The following is an 18,776-nucleotide window of genomic DNA, read 5'->3' on the forward strand; positions in this document are numbered from 1 at the left end:
TCAATAAATGCACTAATAAGACGTATTAATTTATTTTTCGATTCTAGGTCATCAGCTTGGAAGGATGGGTAGACATAATGTATTACGTCCAAGACGCTCATTCATTCTGGGACTGGATTTATTTCGTGCTGCTCATCGTGGTAAGTTTCACACATGATTAGAATCGGTATTAATTTAGAAGATGAAAATATTTAAGTTAAAAAAAATATCTCAATTAAATATGGAAATAATAATAATATTGTATAATACCAGTTAATGTATAATATCTTATTTGTATACACTTGTATTAGCGAGAACATCCCAAGTAAATTAAGCTACATAACCAAACATTCGATACTTACCTATATAACTTAGGTATACAACGCTAAAATGTAAACATAATAATTAATTAATTAGTAGCTCTGTGTTTATTATTGATATATTATGATAGACGATAGACGACAGATAGAGTGTAGCTTCAAAATATAGTTAAATAAATTACTTATATATATACAAAAACAACAATATTAGGTATTATTTAAAGCAAATCAGAACATTTTTATAAAAAAATTATATATTATTGTTTGGGCCGCCGGCTATTTACTAGCATTTGGCCGGACGACTACTTAAAAAAAATATGGTGTTCAAATTTGGACGGGATAGGTGACCAATAATGTGTAAATGACAATACGTGTATATATAAAGAATAATAAGGTAACAGTATATTAAACGGCACGACTAGAGTGCATACGTCGGCCGGTGAAGACGTCTCTTCCCGAGCGCGACTCAAGACAATAATAATAATATACAAAACAATAATAATAGCAACAATGATAATAATCCTGATTACCGGACGGCACATACGCCGCGGCAGGGCAACGGTATCGGCGGCGACGGTGGCTGCTATCAGCTGCGGCTGGAACGACGTCGATGGCACGCAGGTGAACGGGGGGTGACGGCCGCGATGATCAGCAACAACAGCCGGGCGGCGTCAACCAATGACGAGGTAATGCCGAATCGCAAGACCGGATTACGTAACTTGTACGCACCGGCGACAACGGCGATGTTGCGTAATAATTACGGATATATTAACATACGCGACACTGATGCACGAAACCGGCGGCCACTCGCGGCAAATAATACACGAGCTAAATGCTAATATAATGTGCGCGTATGCACTTACGGCCGGCTCGCGCGATTGAAACAATAATAATAATATGCGCGGACACTGGCGACGAGCACGCGACACAAACAATGGTCGCGCGACGGATAAACAACGCACGGCTATACTTCTCGACGTCGAAAACGGTAACAACGGCGTCGAGTACACAAAATGCGCTACGTAACGCGACAGCGAATTCGACGAGGCGAGCGACTCGTGCGAGAAAGGCGACGGCAACACCCGCACCACGAGATTGTGGCTAAGCGGCACCAAAAAAAAACGGCCGACGTGACGGACACACGGTCTGCTCGCGTGGAGCGTACGGCAAAGAGAGAGGGTCTAGGTCGCCGGCGGCGACGGCTGGAGTCCGGTGTCCACGGGTCGCGCGATGCGCCGTCTCGCGGACCGGTTGCCAAAGTCGCGATAAAAACGGCGGCAATTTCGAACATACTCCCCCATGGGAGGCGCAGCATCACATCTGCTTTGAAAGCCGCCGACACTAATACCTATTTTATATAAATTGAAAGGCCGAAAAATAACAAAAAAATATAAATGTAAATAAAACATAAACAAATTAAATATATTATAACAAATAGTAATTGTACCAAAATGTGAAAAGGGACACAGTAACATGATAATAATTATACAAGGTACATAATAATAATAATAATTGCACAAATTGCAACATAACATAGTATAATAAAAGGAATACCGCAAACCAATAGGTAAAGCGAATAAGAATTTAACATAATAAAAAATAATAATTGCAAATAAACGAATATAAAATAATTTAATAGTAGGCAATATTGCAAATAAGCCTAATCAATCACGGGGACCTGTACCATTACCAGGTAATAAAACGAGCTTAGCTGCAGGACGAATGACAACACCGCGCGAGGTTAAAACGCGCGCGACCCTTACCACGCCATCCTTACCCGGCAATACCTCGAGTATTCGTCCAAGTCGCCATTCCAAGGGAGGGGCTAGGTTATCCCGGATGGTGACCATCTGGCCGGCTTCAATATTGGGTTGACCGTGAGCCCATTTGCTTCGCTCTTGCAGCGTGTGCAGGTACTCGGTAGACCAACGGCGCCAGAAGTGTTGGTGGCAATGGTCCAGCAGCTTCCAACGGTCCGTGAGCGGGCGGTCCGGACACTCAGTAGTACGCGGCGGGAGCGCTAACAGCGGCTGGCCTATCAAAAAATGGCCCGGCGTTAGGCAGTCGAGGTCGTGGGGGTCGGTCGACACTGGAGTGATGGGACGTGAGTTCAGCACAGCTTCAACTCGACATAATACTGTGGTGAATTCTTCATAAGTGAACGTATGGACACCCATAATCCGAACGAGCAGACGTTTAGCTGAGCGTACTGCGGCCTCCCACAACCCTCCAAAGTGCGGTGCACTGGGGGGATTAAACTTCCAATCGCAATAGGACTTCCCCGACGTGATTATTGATTGTGCGGCGGGGCCATTAATCAGCTGACGCAATTGTCTGTCGGCACCAACAAAATTTGTCCCACAGTCGGAATAGACCGTCGTAGGCAGGCCGCGTCGAGCGACGAAACGGTCAAAGGCGGCGAGAAAGGCCGAAGTGGACAAATCCGATACGAGTTCTAAGTGGACGGCTTTGACGCTCATACATACGAATACTGCTATATATGCCTTGTACGTCCTAGATTTTCGTAGTTTATTTTCGCGCATAGCTATAGGCCCGGCATAATCAACGCCGACACTGGAAAACGGACGACATTGCGACACCCGTGCTTCTGGTAAATCCGCCATGACCGGCGTGGGGATAGACGCACGGAGGCGCACGCAACGTGTGCATTGACTAACGACGGAATGGATAACGGAACGCAGCGACACAATCCAAAATTGCCGGTGTATCAATGAAGTCATTACACGTGGTCCCGAATGACCAGTGACTTTGTGCCAGTGGCGACACACTAACAGCGCGAGGTACGAGCCTTTAGCTAACAAAATTGGATGTCGACAATCGTACGGCAACTCTGAATGACGTAGGCGTCCACCGACGCGGATTATACCTTCGGAGTCGACGAACGGACACAGCCGTGCCAACGGCTTGGAAGCTAAGCGACGTAATTTCTGCAAATCGCTGACTAATGTCGGAAATGTGACACGTTGAGACGCAGCGATTACCGCACGAGTTGCACCGTTGAGCTCCACTCGAGTAAGCGCAGTCGATCTCTCGACGGGACGTCGGCGACAAATATCGATAAAACGGCGCACACGCGCGACCACACGTATAAGTTCGTCGTACGACGAGAAACGCGTGAACCATTCGACTGTAGGTGCGGCAAGACAAACTGCGGGGGCCATGGATTTTACTTCAGGCAATTCCGCAACGGACAAACGCGCGATGTCGCTCCCCCATTCATGTGGAGGGTCTCGGAGAAAGTCGGGCCCTTGCCAATATAACTTGTGGTGCGGCAACTCAGACGGCATCAACCCACGGGACGCACAATCAGCTGGGTTCATCTCCGAGCTGACGTGACGCCATTGACAACTTGGTAACAACGTTTGTACCTGGTGAACACGGTTCGACACATATTGCTTGAACGTGTCGTGGGGCACTGTTAACCATGACAATACAATCGACGAATCCGTCCAGGCACACATGTCAATGATGTCGATGCGCGTATTTAATAATAAAAATATTCGGCTCATCCAGCGCGATAATAATACGGCGGCATTCAGCTCGAGCCTCGGAATCGATAACGGTTTAAGCGGCGCCAATTTGGTCTTGGAACCGACCAACATGACCGACGATGCGCGTGGGGCATCATGGGTGCGCAAAAACACTACCGCGGCATAGCCGCGTTGCGACGCGTCGCAGAATCCATACAACGAACACTGAGCTCCGGCGGTTGTATTTAAATAGCGCGGAACACGCACGTTGGCTAACGCGGGTAGTTCGTCGACGAACTGCGACCAATCTGCGCGGATATCGGTAGGCAAACGCTGGTCCCACGTACACTCGGACTGCCATGTGCGTTGCATAATATGCTTGGCAAGGAAGATGGACGGCGCAAACAAACCTAACGGGTCGAAAAAACGTGCTGTTAATGACAAAATGCCGCGCTTGGTAAATACAATTGCGTCATCTATGCGAGGTTCACAACCGAAATAATCGCCGTCTGTATACCACGACAAACCGAGAACCTTGGTATCAGCGCCCTCATCACCGGCAAACGTTGTCGATTTTACCACCCGGAACTCGTCCGGAACAGCGTGTAGGACGGCGGCGGTGTTGCTGGACCACTTGCGCAACTCGAACCCCGCACCAGCGAGGACGGATATCAATTCCGCCTGAACGCTAAGCGCCTCGACCGCGGTATCGGCACCGTAACAAATGTCGTCGACGTACGTTTGATGACGCAACGCGTCGCATGATCTGGTAGAATTTCGACAATCGACTTCAGCGACCTCTTGCAGTACGCGTAGAGCGAGAAACGGCGCACAATTTACGCCGTACGTTACGGTATTCAACTCGTACTCGACGAGCTCCATATGCGGGGACGGTCGCCACAGAATATGTTGATACGCACGATATTGCGGAAGGACCATAATCTGTCTGTACATTTTACAAATATCGGTCGTAAACGCGTGACGGAACAAACGAAAACACGTTAGCACATCCACGATGTCCCGTTGTAACTTCGGACCCGGGAATAACGATGTATTTAGTGACGATCCATCAGCAACCGAAGCGGACGCGTCGAACACTACGCGGAATTTTTCATCGGCGCCACACACGGCATGATGTGGAATAAAATAACGGCCATGAGTGGACGCCACTGACATGTGTCCTAGTGACAGATATTCCGACATAAAATCGTTATACTTCGTGCGCAGTCGATCGTTCGAGCTTAACTTACGCTCGAGATGCTCGAACCGTTTGATTGCGACCGCCCGGGACCCGGGAAATAACTTATCATTGAATGGCACACGAAACGGCAACGGAACCGAAAAACGGCCGGACTCGTCACGGACAAAATTATCACGGAATACGACTTCGCATTTGCCGGCGTCAGTAAACTTCAACGGGGATGAGTCGGGCTCTTCGACATGCCAAAAACGGTCGATTAATTGTTCCACGGACGTGAGTAATGACACGGCGGTTGTTTGCGGGGTCGATACATCCGACGGCGACACTGAACCAATAAGGATCCACCCGAAGCATGAACTGAACGCGGCCGGCAACGACTTATTTGCAACAACCTGACGCCCGTCGATAATGGATGAAAACAGGTCTGCGCCTAATAATAGGTCAACCGGCGCAGCGATATGGAAATTCGGGTCTGCCAACGCTAAGTGCGAAAACTTATCGCGTACGGACGGTTCCAACGACTGCCGCGGGAGGTCACCGGTTATAGACGGTAGAACCCATGACTCGAACGCTAAAATTGGATCGGACGAGTAGCGTGGCACAACATGGCAGTCAACTCGACCTTGCACCGTAACTACCGGCACACCGGCTAAACCCGACACCGGAGCCGACCACGTCGACCAACGGAGACCTAGCCGCTTCGCGCACGGCAGTGAAATTGCATTTATTTGTGACGCCGAATCAATCAACGCACGGGCCACTTGGAAGCTACCAGAACGATCGCGTATATGTACCAACGCCGTGCCAAGCACGACGGATGGAGATCCAAGCCCGGATAATAACGATGTAGGAGCGGCAGGCGATTCCACCTCCGTAGCCGGCGTGACGTCCTTAGTCGTTGAATGTGACAAACAGGGTAACAAACTGTGATGATGACGTGGACAAATTGTACATTTGGCGGGCGTCTTACAACTAGGTGCCCAATGACCGGGACTGAGACACGAAAAACATATACGTTTACCACGCGCCCACTTCGCGCGTTCATCCGCGGACAGGGAACGAAATTTACGGCACACGTCGAGCGCGTGTGGATTATTACAGTATTGACATAGCAATATGTGCGGCGACGGCGCCGGTGCTTGTACAGCCGAGACCAATGATGTCGGCGATGGTCGATCAACTTTGCGCGACCATTTTGACGACGCAGACGGTCGGTCCTTAGGACGAGGCGCGAGTGCGGCCTGTTTACCGGCGACGCCCTGTACGCGTTCGAGAATAGCGATACGGTTTTTAATAAACGTAAACAAGTCGTCCACCGTAGGGAAATCACGTGTCGTTTCCGACTCGAACAACGTGCGACACGACGACGATAGGCACCGTGAGGCCAATGAAAATAAAATAAAATCGCCTAAGTCTGGGACTTGTAACGCGGTGAGAACTGAGATACCTTCACCGAACACTGACATAAATTTATTCAAGTCCGACAGACTATCCACGGACGACACAGGCACTTGTAGTAATTTGTCGACGAACGATCCCGCGACTAAACGCGGCTTGTCGTAGCGCGATACTAATGCGGCCCAGGCAACGGCGAATGTGGCACCCGAAACCAGTATGCCACGGATAACGTCGGCAGCGCTCCCGTGAATGCAGCTGCGCAAATGATAAAAACGCTCGATATCAGGTATGTCCGGAAATTGCGACACGATCGCGAGAAACTGATCACGGAATGCAGGCCACTTGTGTATATCACCGTCGAATTGAGGTAACGGAATTTCAGGCAATCTGCGGAAAACGCGGGTTTGTGTAACGTGATGTTCACTTGCGTCGGCGGATCCTAACGGCGGCGCAGGTTGAACCTGATATTTAGACACGATAGACCGGATATAATCTATCCAAATGTTTACTTCGACGACACGGTCACTCGTATACTCGTGCAACATACCGAGAGCACAATACGCGTCGAACACCGCATCTTCCTCAATTTCGAACCCGTCTACCAAATTATTCAGCCTGGCGGAAGCCGCAAGCAGCTGCGGCGCTATAGTTGCATCATCACAAGCCAATCGAGCCGTCTCGTGAATAGCCTTAATACGAGCGACGTACGATTCTCGTTTGGCCAATGCCCTATCTCTCGCGCGCTTATCACGCTCCATGTCCTCCGGAGCAGCCATGGCACGGCTAGTTACGAGCTCGGACGGACGCAAGCTAAAGGTGCGCGCGCGTAACCCACGGGGCGAACACTCGATTTAGCAGCACTAACTTACAATACCTAACCGGGACAATGGTCCTACCCAAACTGTCACGAACCCAATCCAAACGTGAACACCACAATTAGTAATATATATATATATACAAACCACGCTCTGCTACCAAATGTTTGGGCCGCCGGCTATTTACTAGCATTTGGCCGGACGACTACTTAAAAAAAATATGGTGTTCAAATTTGGACGGGATAGGTGACCAATAATGTGTAAATGACAATACGTGTATATATAAAGAATAATAAGGTAACAGTATATTAAACGGCACGACTAGAGTGCATACGTCGGCCGGTGAAGACGTCTCTTCCCGAGCGCGACTCAAGACAATAATAATAATATACAAAACAATAATAATAGCAACAATGATAATAATCCTGATTACCGGACGGCACATACGCCGCGGCAGGGCAACGGTATCGGCGGCGACGGTGGCTGCTATCAGCTGCGGCTGGAACGACGTCGATGGCACGCAGGTGAACGGGGGGTGACGGCCGCGATGATCAGCAACAACAGCCGGGCGGCGTCAACCAATGACGAGGTAATGCCGAATCGCAAGACCGGATTACGTAACTTGTACGCACCGGCGACAACGGCGATGTTGCGTAATAATTACGGATATATTAACATACGCGACACTGATGCACGAAACCGGCGGCCACTCGCGGCAAATAATACACGAGCTAAATGCTAATATAATGTGCGCGTATGCACTTACGGCCGGCTCGCGCGATTGAAACAATAATAATAATATGCGTGGACACTGGCGACGAGCACGCGACACAAACAATGGTCGCGCGACGGATAAACAACGCACGGCTATACTTCTCGACGTCGAAAACGGTAACAACGGCGTCGAGTACACAAAATGCGCTACGTAACGCGACAGCGAATTCGACGAGGCGAGCGACTCGTGCGAGAAAGGCGACGGCAACACCCGCACCACGAGATTGTGGCTAAGCGGCACCAAAAAAAAACGGCCGACGTGACGGACACACGGTCTGCTCGCGTGGAGCGTACGGCAAAGAGAGAGGGTCTAGGTCGCCGGCGGCGACGGCTGGAGTCCGGTGTCCACGGGTCGCGCGATGCGCCGTCTCGCGGACCGGTTGCCAAAGTCGCGATAAAAACGGCGGCAATTTCGAACAATTATATTATTACCTTATTGTAGGTATTTAAAATATCTCGATATTATTATTTGTACGTAATGTCAAATCAATAACAATATACTGATATATTGCAATTAAGTATATTTTTAAGATATGATGAGGTATAAGAAAATTCTTGTTTTGGATTTAGAATATTTAATGTTTGAACTTAAAGCATTGAAAATGGATTTGAAAAATAATTTTAAATATTTTTTTTCTTTTTTAAGTAATAAACAGTATCATACTTGAAAGTATTAAGTTATATTTTTTGTTAAAGATAAATATTGTTGATTTCATTCAAATGTTTTACACTTCAAAATTGAATTATATTCTCGACGATAATGTTAGTATTTTATTATAAAATATTTAAATATAAGTTCAAGTGTTCATATTTTCATAATGTTTTTGTTTTCTTGAATTGTAAAATATTTTTTTACAATATGAATATAAAATCCTATTGTCGATTTGAAACAGCTAACTCAATTAGTTTAATTATTTTTTTGTTTTAAAAAATAAAAGATATATTTACATTTACTTGAGTAAGGATGACAAAAAAAGTACTGAAAAATTAAACTGTGAAAAAGTACATTAACATTCTGCAGTGCAAAAAAACTACTATAAACTACAGAATATTCAGTGGGTAGGTAAATATGAAAATAGAAATAAGAACTAAGTTTTAGACTTGTTTGTGTGTATTTGTTTATGTATTCTTTAGGAAAGTATGAATAAGAAAATTATCACCCTATTGAAATAATGTAAAATATTATAAAATAAGACGTGTAACCAACATCGACGAAACGTGTGTGTACCTAATTATAGTAATTGTGCTATTAATTATAGAAAATATAAAAGTTTAAACACGACAATATTATATGATTGATTAGTAGGATTGTAAATTAATAATGAACATTTTTACGATTTTAGTCTTTAAGGTATGTTTTACAACTTACTATGCTAATGTTTGATTACATGATTTAAGTATATCACTAAACTTTATTTAATATCCCAATTATCAAATATGTCTATAAAATCTTAATTTTATTATGTCACTTTACTAAGTATCACACCATATAACGTATATCAATTGACTTAACAAACAATAGTTAAAATTATAAATTATATATTTTATAATAATTTGTCTAGAGGTATTGCTGGATAACATGTTAATCAGTCAGTAAAAGTAATGCTACAATATTCGGTGAGATATTAATGACAATAATGTTCAGTAGTGATCAGTTATTATTGTTTACAATAAAGATGGTTAATGGATATAATTTGTTTTATTTTCTTATTATTCATCCATAATAACATTTATTTATCTTGAAATTGTTATTAATAATTATTTGTCGCAGATGATCGGGTAGCTACGTCAGAGATAAATGATCCAAGAGTTTCCTATACCGGCAGAAATGCCCATCTATATTTCACCATTATGTATAAATATTAAATTATATTTGTCAGAAAAGTCGGTCAATTATAATTATCGTAATACCATACTTTATCAAACAATGCTAATCTAACTGCTATTAACTACTGACGATAGGACATATTCTGCATGAAAAACTTTTAGTATCGAATATTAAGACCGCTGTGCGGCCATCGGTACAGAACTATACTTTCGTGTCATCCATCTTCAGACACTCTTGTGTTACCCGTTATATCCCTTTCACATTTTCTCTCGTATTTTACGGAGTGGCCTTAATAATTATTGTATAAGGGGAAATTGTTTACCACAGCATTTTGCCATTATAACCACTGAGAAATTATTTGAGTTTGCAATGTGTGGTGGGTGTGTGCACGCGCGCGCGCTAAATTTACGTCATAGATCGCCGAACAAAGTCTATAATAAGGACGAGATTATTCAAAGTGTTTAGCACATATTATATAATGTAATTTTATGCGTTTGTTGGTTTTTATAATACAAAAACAGTTTGGAAATTTCGATGCGTCTTATAAATCATGAGGTTTATTGTTCTATGATCATCGCCCGAGGGATATACGAATTTAATTACATAAATGAGACAATAAACTGTCCCGGGCCATTTTCCTTCCTCCGTCGCGTGTAGCGTTCTCCCCTTTTAAGGGAAGTAATTACCCGTCGAATTAAAAGCCTTTTTTTTTTAAAAAGTAGCTCCCAGATTTTTAATTTCACTGTAGAATTATTATGTTTTTTTTTTTTTTAACTTGACGACGAAGACCGTACATAAAAACAATAGCCTAATGCATTCGTAATGGCACGGATACGGTGCTTAAAATTTGTTCATCTCCTCTAGTACTCGTAGAAGGCCACATTTTGAATATACTGACAACCACAAAAGCGTTGCACAGCGGATACCAAAGGCAAATAAAAAAAAAAAGTGTTTTCTATTGATGTGTGTTCCCTATGTAATTATTAGAAGGCTTAATTCTTAATCTAAAATAAAAAAAGGCTTCATTTCCTCCTTAGTGGTTAGTGCTTGCGCTGGATTTCTACCTACACTACTCTTTAAGTGATTTAAGTGAGTATTAAATATAATGTTTCCATCATATATATATAGTGCTTACAATATTTGCTGTAAAGTCATGATAATAATTTCTTACGTGTTTTCCAACATTTTAAATGCGCTTAGTATCAAAAATAAAACATATGTAGGTACACTATTTATACTTTTCTTCTTAGAATAAAAAGTATGTAGTGCGTGACTTAATATAATATGTAATAAAAATTAGGCACATTATACAAAAAATTTAAAAATACGTATATTTAAAAACGAGTAAAATCAAGGTTAGGTAACATAAAAATCAATTAGTTTGTTTGCAAAAAATAATTTAAACTACTATAACATCTCCCATTATTCCTCATCAGAATATAGGTAGATTCTTATACTTTATTATTTATCTTAATTTCTAAAAAAAAAAATAAAAATATGCATTGTTCTATACTTCTTCTTCATAATAATTTTTCTGATTCACTAAAATACACATGTGATTATTAAAAACCAATAAACATTATTTTTTAAGTAATCGAATGATAAATTTAATAATAAATTTAACAATATGTATTGATTGTATTTTACAATTTATTTCGACCATAAATATTTTTTAGTACGTTATAAGCGATACTACAATAGCTTAATTGGCATTATATTAATCTGACAGTCAGAAATAATTTAAAAGCATTTTTATTATTTATTTTATATTATTTAACGATTACATTTTATCAATAAGACAAGAATGCAATTATTGAAACAATATCATCATGTAATAGAAAAACAACTCATTGAAGAAAAAAATGTTCTTTGAAGAAAAAAAATTATTGAGTGTAATATTTATTTATTCCGCGTGTATATATTGTTATTGCAAACTTTTAATTATTAACGATATAACAATAAAACTTCATACAAACGAACTTCTATTTAACACAATTGAATCTTTATTGAAACTTTATTGAAAACCCAATAACAACAATAAGTTAATTACGTTTATTAGTAACAAGTGTAAAGACTTATTTTGCACGGAAAAATATCACCTGCTTTAATTTAAGCTTACATAGCATAATCATGGGCTTTAAATTTTGTGCACCGTGTAGTATCCGTTACACCGTTGATCAGCACACTGTGTAATACTATACATATATTGATTATTGGTTAACAATATCAAAAATTGCTCGGAGACTTGATTAAACTATTAACGACATGGTTCAACAATGTGAATAGTTTCAAAAAAAAAATTGACAACATAATATGTTATCATGTCAAATCAAAGATATACTCGGGACAGACCTTATTATGGTTTGCATAAATATAAATCCATTGAAAGTAGGTACATTTAATTAGCAATTTGGTGCAAGGTCTTCCAAAGCCGTACAACTAAATAAGGGTTAAATTTTATTTATTTCTAATGAATTTTTTTTTTCTTGGTTAAGCATCAAACACATATGTTATTAGCTTTAATTAAAGTATTATATTTTTACATTATTATTTGTTATTATAAAATTATGTTTTGATAGTTAGAAAATGGAACAATTGCTTCATGCAGGTTGTCAGGGATGTTGAAGTCTTTCCTAGCTTCATTGGAGTTTGGGCAGTGGACGATGATGTGTTTGATGGAGTAGTTTTCATTGCATGTTGAACACATGGGTGGAACTGTCTTTGCCATAAGGTGTCCTTGTTTGAATTTTGTGTGGCCTATTCTAAGTCGATTAAGAATTACCTATTTTTTCTATGAAGAGCAGTGTATTTCGGCCATAGTTCAACAGAGTGCTTAATTTCTCTTAATTATTTTCTGCGGTAATGTGCCATTTGGTGTTCCACAAATCGATTCAATATTTGCTGATATTTCTTTTGTGTCAACAAGTGATGAAAAAGTAATTATATCACTGACAGGACTATTTAATGTATTTATTGCTGCTTTATCTGCCTCCTCAATTCCTTTTATGTTGCAATGGCCTGGGGTCCAAAGGAATCTAATGTCTTTGTTCGAGAAAGAAAGAAATTTACTAATTTTTAGAGCCAATGGCTCAATTAGTATTTTGGATTGCAGATTAGTCAAGGCACTGAGTGAGTCGGAACATATATCTATTTTTGTATCATTGATTTCTAGAGCCTATTGGGTTCCTTTATGTAGTTTTAGGTATTCGGCTGTTTAAATACTGCTTAAATTGTTAAGATTGAACTGTTTAGTTGAACTGTTTAGTTACATTGAGGTAGACTACTGCAACTAGCAAGTCCTATATACTCGTTTCAGTTTTGGATACATCAATGTAGATCCGATAACTAATGAACTTATTTTTTTTTTTTTGTTTATTGATCATTATAGCATCGGCAACATAGGCCATTAGCTTTAGAAATGTATACAATTATATGTATATATATATATATATATATATATATATATATATATATATATATATATATATATATATATATATATACATATATAGTGGCTTAATTTTATTTTATTTTCGTATGCTGTTTTCTAAGTTTAATGTCTTGAGAAATGATATAATGATTTTTGGTTGGCATTCAAGACCGATAATCTCGTACAGGTTAGTTGGTATGTTCTGCTTTTTTCTTTAATGAATTTATTGTATATAATAATAATATGTAAATAATAATATTTTTATATCAACATTTATTTTATTATTTCCATGTTGTAAAATACTACAAGTTAATTTTTTTTTTTAATCTGTCTTAATTTATTATTTACAACAGGTTTATACGAAAACGTGTAATACATTTTTTTTTAATCAATTTAATAATAAATTGTTTAAGAAAAAAATGTAAACTCACCTATTTTAATATTGAAAAGTATTGCCAACTAAAAAAAAAATTGTAAGACAGAAATTAATGGGCCAATGACTCAGAGCAAACCAACCAAAAATTGTAACGAATCGAAACATATTATACACCAACTGCACACTGAATATTTCCTTAATATTTCATTTCACTTCAAAGTATTCTGAAGTTAAGCTGTTCTTCTACCAGTTTCAATTTCTTCTCCCGAGCGTACATTTTCCATACTGAAAATAATTTTTCAAAATGAAAAAAATGCAACAGGCAAAACACGTCTCTTTCTGGTTTCTCACTTTTCAGAGGGCATATAATATGAATTTTAGACATAAACAAAGTCACAAAGTCACTTCTCTAAGTTGTCATCTGAATTTTCAACGTTGAAAAAAGCAATTTGATATATTTCCCTACTACAATGTAACTTATAAAAAATATGATAATCATTATATTATACACATTTCTAAAATATATTCAATTAAATATTACAATTTGTTTTATTTTAAATAATTTTTTCGTGATAAGACGGTACTTATTTAATTAATTCAAATTTGGTTTGGCAATATTTGAAAGTTCTAAAAAATCATAAAAAAAAAGATAGAATTTCATTACTTTTGAAGCGAAATTAAACACGTTGATGATTATTATTGTATATGAGTAAGTAGGTAATTATAAAACGTGTTTGTAAATTGTATGTTTAATGTTAATACTGCACAAACAAACCAGATAGCCCGCGTATTAGTTTGTTTTTTGGCATTTTCGTAGGCCATGTATAGTGTTATTACTTATTAGTTATTATTTACCCATGAGAAAATAATTTTTTTTTTTATTTGTAGTTTATTAGTGGTTTTGGAGATCATAGCGTATATAGTAAACTATTGAGAATGTCAAATTAATATTCATATAATGTCACTAATAATAATTAATAACCCTCGGGATTAAGGATAGAACATAGTCTGCAATGAATGAGTAAATTACAAAGTTCTTTATTGATAACATAAACAAATATATTTTTATAAATTATATACATTTTAAACTATTTTAGATTCTGAACGAAGTGATGAATGTATTGATTTTACAATGATGTGTGTTTTTTTTTTTAATTGTAAGTGTGTGGGAATGTCGTATACTGGTATATGACTGAAAGATGAATGGAGCACTGTGAAAGATGACCGCCCATAAAAATAACAAAACACCAAATATTAATTTTTTTGAATTCATTGTATTTTTTATATCTTAACTAATAAATTTAAATTTACATCTCTATCATAAATTATATGAATTTAAAAAAAATATTGTCAGTATCTTAGTGCGATGGAGTGTACGATATTTTTAGTAAATCCATCTTTAGCCAACACAAACAAACTGGATGGTTTACCCACGCGAGAACATGCCTCGTATAATTGTCCGTGTGAAAAACACGGTGTGTCCAGATCTAAGCCACAAACAGTCATCGTTTGGCCTTGAGACTTATAGATTGCCATTGCGAATGCCAATCTGATTGGAAATTGAACCCGTTTGAATTCAATTGGGACATCTGTAGTGATAATAGGGATTCGTGGTAGTAATACATCTTCTCCGCGAAACTTGCCATTCAAAATGCTGGCTTCGATAACGTTTTTCATCAATTTTTTTGCGTTCATCGCGTGCCATTGCACAGCCTTGGTGGGTTCAAATTACGTAGCAAAATAATAGGAGATCCAACCTTCAGTTGTAATTTAATCATTTGTCCATAGCACCAATCTCTACTTTCGAATGAGCGTAATATTCAATATCGAGCCCATACTCGAATGCTAGACGAAGGAATGAATTTGATGTAAATGCTCTATGTACTTGTTGGCGCTGTCGGTCATTTGCTCTGCGTGTGTCAACTACGAATTGACGCGTTTCTAATCGTCTTATTTGATTTTGTTCAGCTTGTGCCTCACGCAATCGCACCATGTTCACACGTACATTTTCATTGTTCGGTTGGATTTGCACGTCTCTCTTTTGTGCTCTTCTATCTCGCATGCTTGTACTTTTGGTCGTTCGGCGGTCCAAATCAGACCCCTTGCGTCTTGCTGGCATTGTACAAGATACACAAATCGATATACAATTAAAGTTCATATTAAACTAAATTAATTAATTTATGTTTATATATATTATGAAAATACGTCAGACTACAGCGGCGACAACGGTGGCTGATCGGTCCAGTGTGGTCATTGATTAAATATATAAAATAGCGATAAAATATAAAAAATAAAAAACAAATAATAATAATAATTTAATATGTTTGGTAACCAACGACAACTCTATAAAAAAAAAAATTGTCGTAGGTTAAAAAAAAATCCCTGTATGAGCCACCCTTTAAAATAAAAATAGGGATGTGAAAAATAGTTTACATCACTCTCTGAGACCTACATAATATACACAACGAATTTCATGAAAATCGGTCCAGCCGTTTCGGAGGAGTTTGGTAACAAACATTGTGACACGAGATTTTTATATATTAGATATAAATAATGTTCATTTCTGAATGAAAATACATTTTAAATTATTCAAGATAATATTATTATATAAAAATATGTTAAATGATAAACATACAAAAAGTATCATATTTCTTTTATATCTTACCCATATTATATGATATTCGAGAAAGTAAATAAACAATTCATTTTTGGAGTGGAAAAAAAATGAATTATTGTAAATAATGTTTTACCTTATTTTACATGTTATCATCGAATAAAATATTATCCTTCGTCATATTATACTCACAATATATTAATTTGCATTACATTTAAATACGATTATGGCTTTAACATAGATGTGTTTATGGGTTGGGCCCAACTTTTTTTTTTCGTTATTGTGAAAGATGTTTCGTTATAATTTGCGTTACAGTGCGTAGAAACACTAGAAACTGATGAATAATATATAATAACCTAAAGTCGTTTTTTAAATGGACCTGCAAAGTCTAAATACAAAAAAAATGTATTTTTTTTTTTGTTATTAGGCATAATATTATGATTGTATTACCATATAGGACCTTCGTTCAAACATTTTATTTAAAATCATAATTTTAATAACATATTATTATTATCTATAATTCAATGTTAAAATAAACCATGCTAAGTTTACTACCAGTTTTTTTTTTAATCTAATTAAAATAAACTATCATTAAAATAGATGATAATTTGAAAATAACGTGTTTTACATAATAACGTTATATACTATTCGTATATTTTTAATAAAGAAACAATAATAACTTAAGTTTTTAAACAAAATATGTCTTACTACTAAATGCAAACAAAGATTTGTGATGATAATTTTTAACTAAAAGAGGTATTGACGTTAATTTATTATTCAGATATTTTTAATGACTGTTTTTTATAACTTACTACTTAGGTTTAATTGATATTACAAAATATAACCCAAAGGCATATAATAGATAATATATCCTTCATATGGAATTACATAAAAAATAGCAGAATATTAATACGTATATATTATGATATTTCATCATTTATTCGAATACAATAGAGTTATGTGTACAAAACATATTTGTTGTAATTAAAAACAAATTTAGTGTAAATTTTTTTTATTTTGAATATTATTCTGAAATAAATTTTTAATAGAATAATATAGATTGAACATTTGATCATATATTTTATTTTAAACATCTCTATAATAACTAAGTCTAAGTAAAACAATTGAATTATACTTATAAAGTTATCTTAGGGTGATAAATACTTAAAGTAAAGATATGCATTCTTTTTCAATTTGTTAAGCCATCATTATCATTGAGCATTATGTTTCAAACTATAGAAAAAAATATGCGTGAACAATGAGAAATTTATTCATGAAAGATTAATAGGTACTTTAAGTGTGCCTCAAGAGGATGAAATTTCCTTTCAAGAATGATTTTTCTATACTTTTTATGTATCCCGTGAAATATTTCAAAATATAGAAACGTGTAGATACTTACATTAAAAACTCGTAGGTAGTTAATGTAATTTTTTGAAAAAAGGTTCGTTTTAAAAATCTTAAAAACTTAAACAATTTTATAGAAAATCTCAAAACTGTTTTCCTAATGTACTATTTACAACAATTTTTAATTAAATGATTTTATGGTAATCAAATTCGACGATATTATTTTACTAAGAGAAAAACTCTAAGGTTGACGTTCTTAATTTGCAGTTATCGACCATATAAAGAGTGATCCACGGTCGTGTTAGTAGTAGTTTAATCATATTATTGAATAACTGATGCATTATTGCTCAACTACACATGTGTGAATTTCATATTATAAACAATACGCATAAAAACTTGCATACAAAACAACATGGACCATTATAACTGCAATTATTGGTATATTTGCATATAAGGAAACAGTAGACATCGATATGTATATGTTATATGTGTAAAACCATAGAACTAGCTATTTGTATTCTTCGCGCAACTCGTAATTCCGCGTAGTTGTTTTTAAATGAATATTATCGAAAATAGTATTATACTATTACGTTCAACGTTTATCACCCATCCGAAATGCAAGCACGTTCTGTTACACTCCAAAGATTACAATTAGTAGGCAGGTATGGTAAAATCCAATTACACACGCCGCTAAAATCGTATAACACGTCGATGCTCTCTACAGTCGTCCTCTCTGAGGCTTAGACACGTTGTCGTCGTAGTTTTAGTCGTCTTACGGACTTGGGCCATATCACCGTATCAGCATTCGTCACAAACATATACCAAATATACTGTATTATACGACAAATAGGCTCACAGATGGTTCTTAACAGCTTTAGGTAATATAATAATACTTAGTTCGGAAGTTGAGCATAAACATAATAGGTATCTTCATAAGCCAACTAGCATATGCCGATGATAGTTTTGTTATTTATTATAGATTTGATTCTATATATTATTTTTACAATGGTTGTAAAACCATTTAAGCTATACCTTTGCACAGTCTAAAATCATTCAAAGTTATATACTTCGATGCTCTTTGTCGACCTCTCTGAGGCTTAACCACATTGTCACAGTAGTTATAGTCGTCTAACGTCTTACGGATTTTCGTCCTACCTACACATATGCCAAAAATTCCTACCGGGGAGATCATATAGAATATTTTTA

The 18,776-nt window shown here is 37.5% G+C and overlaps 1 protein-coding gene across 5 annotated transcripts in view; it reads left to right on the forward strand.

The window, feature by feature from the left end:
• The window catches only part of Ca-alpha1T (Ca[2+]-channel protein alpha[[1]] subunit T), a 303,939-nt gene that overhangs the window by 153,405 nt on the left and 131,758 nt on the right, over window positions 1-18,776 (forward strand). For all 5 annotated transcript variants that reach the window (XM_089228015.1, XM_089228013.1, XM_089228016.1 and 2 more), the window contains exon 8: window positions 48-140. In XM_089228015.1, coding sequence (XP_089084141.1) covers window positions 48-140 — 93 coding nt within the window. The remainder of the gene's footprint in view (window positions 1-47; window positions 141-18,776) is intronic.

Source organism: Diuraphis noxia, unplaced genomic scaffold (genome assembly GCF_037042655.1).
Source record: "Diuraphis noxia isolate RWA-SAM2 unplaced genomic scaffold, SU_Dnox_SAM2 contig0004, whole genome shotgun sequence".
In the NCBI taxonomy this organism is placed as follows: Eukaryota; Metazoa; Arthropoda; class Insecta; order Hemiptera; family Aphididae; genus Diuraphis; species Diuraphis noxia.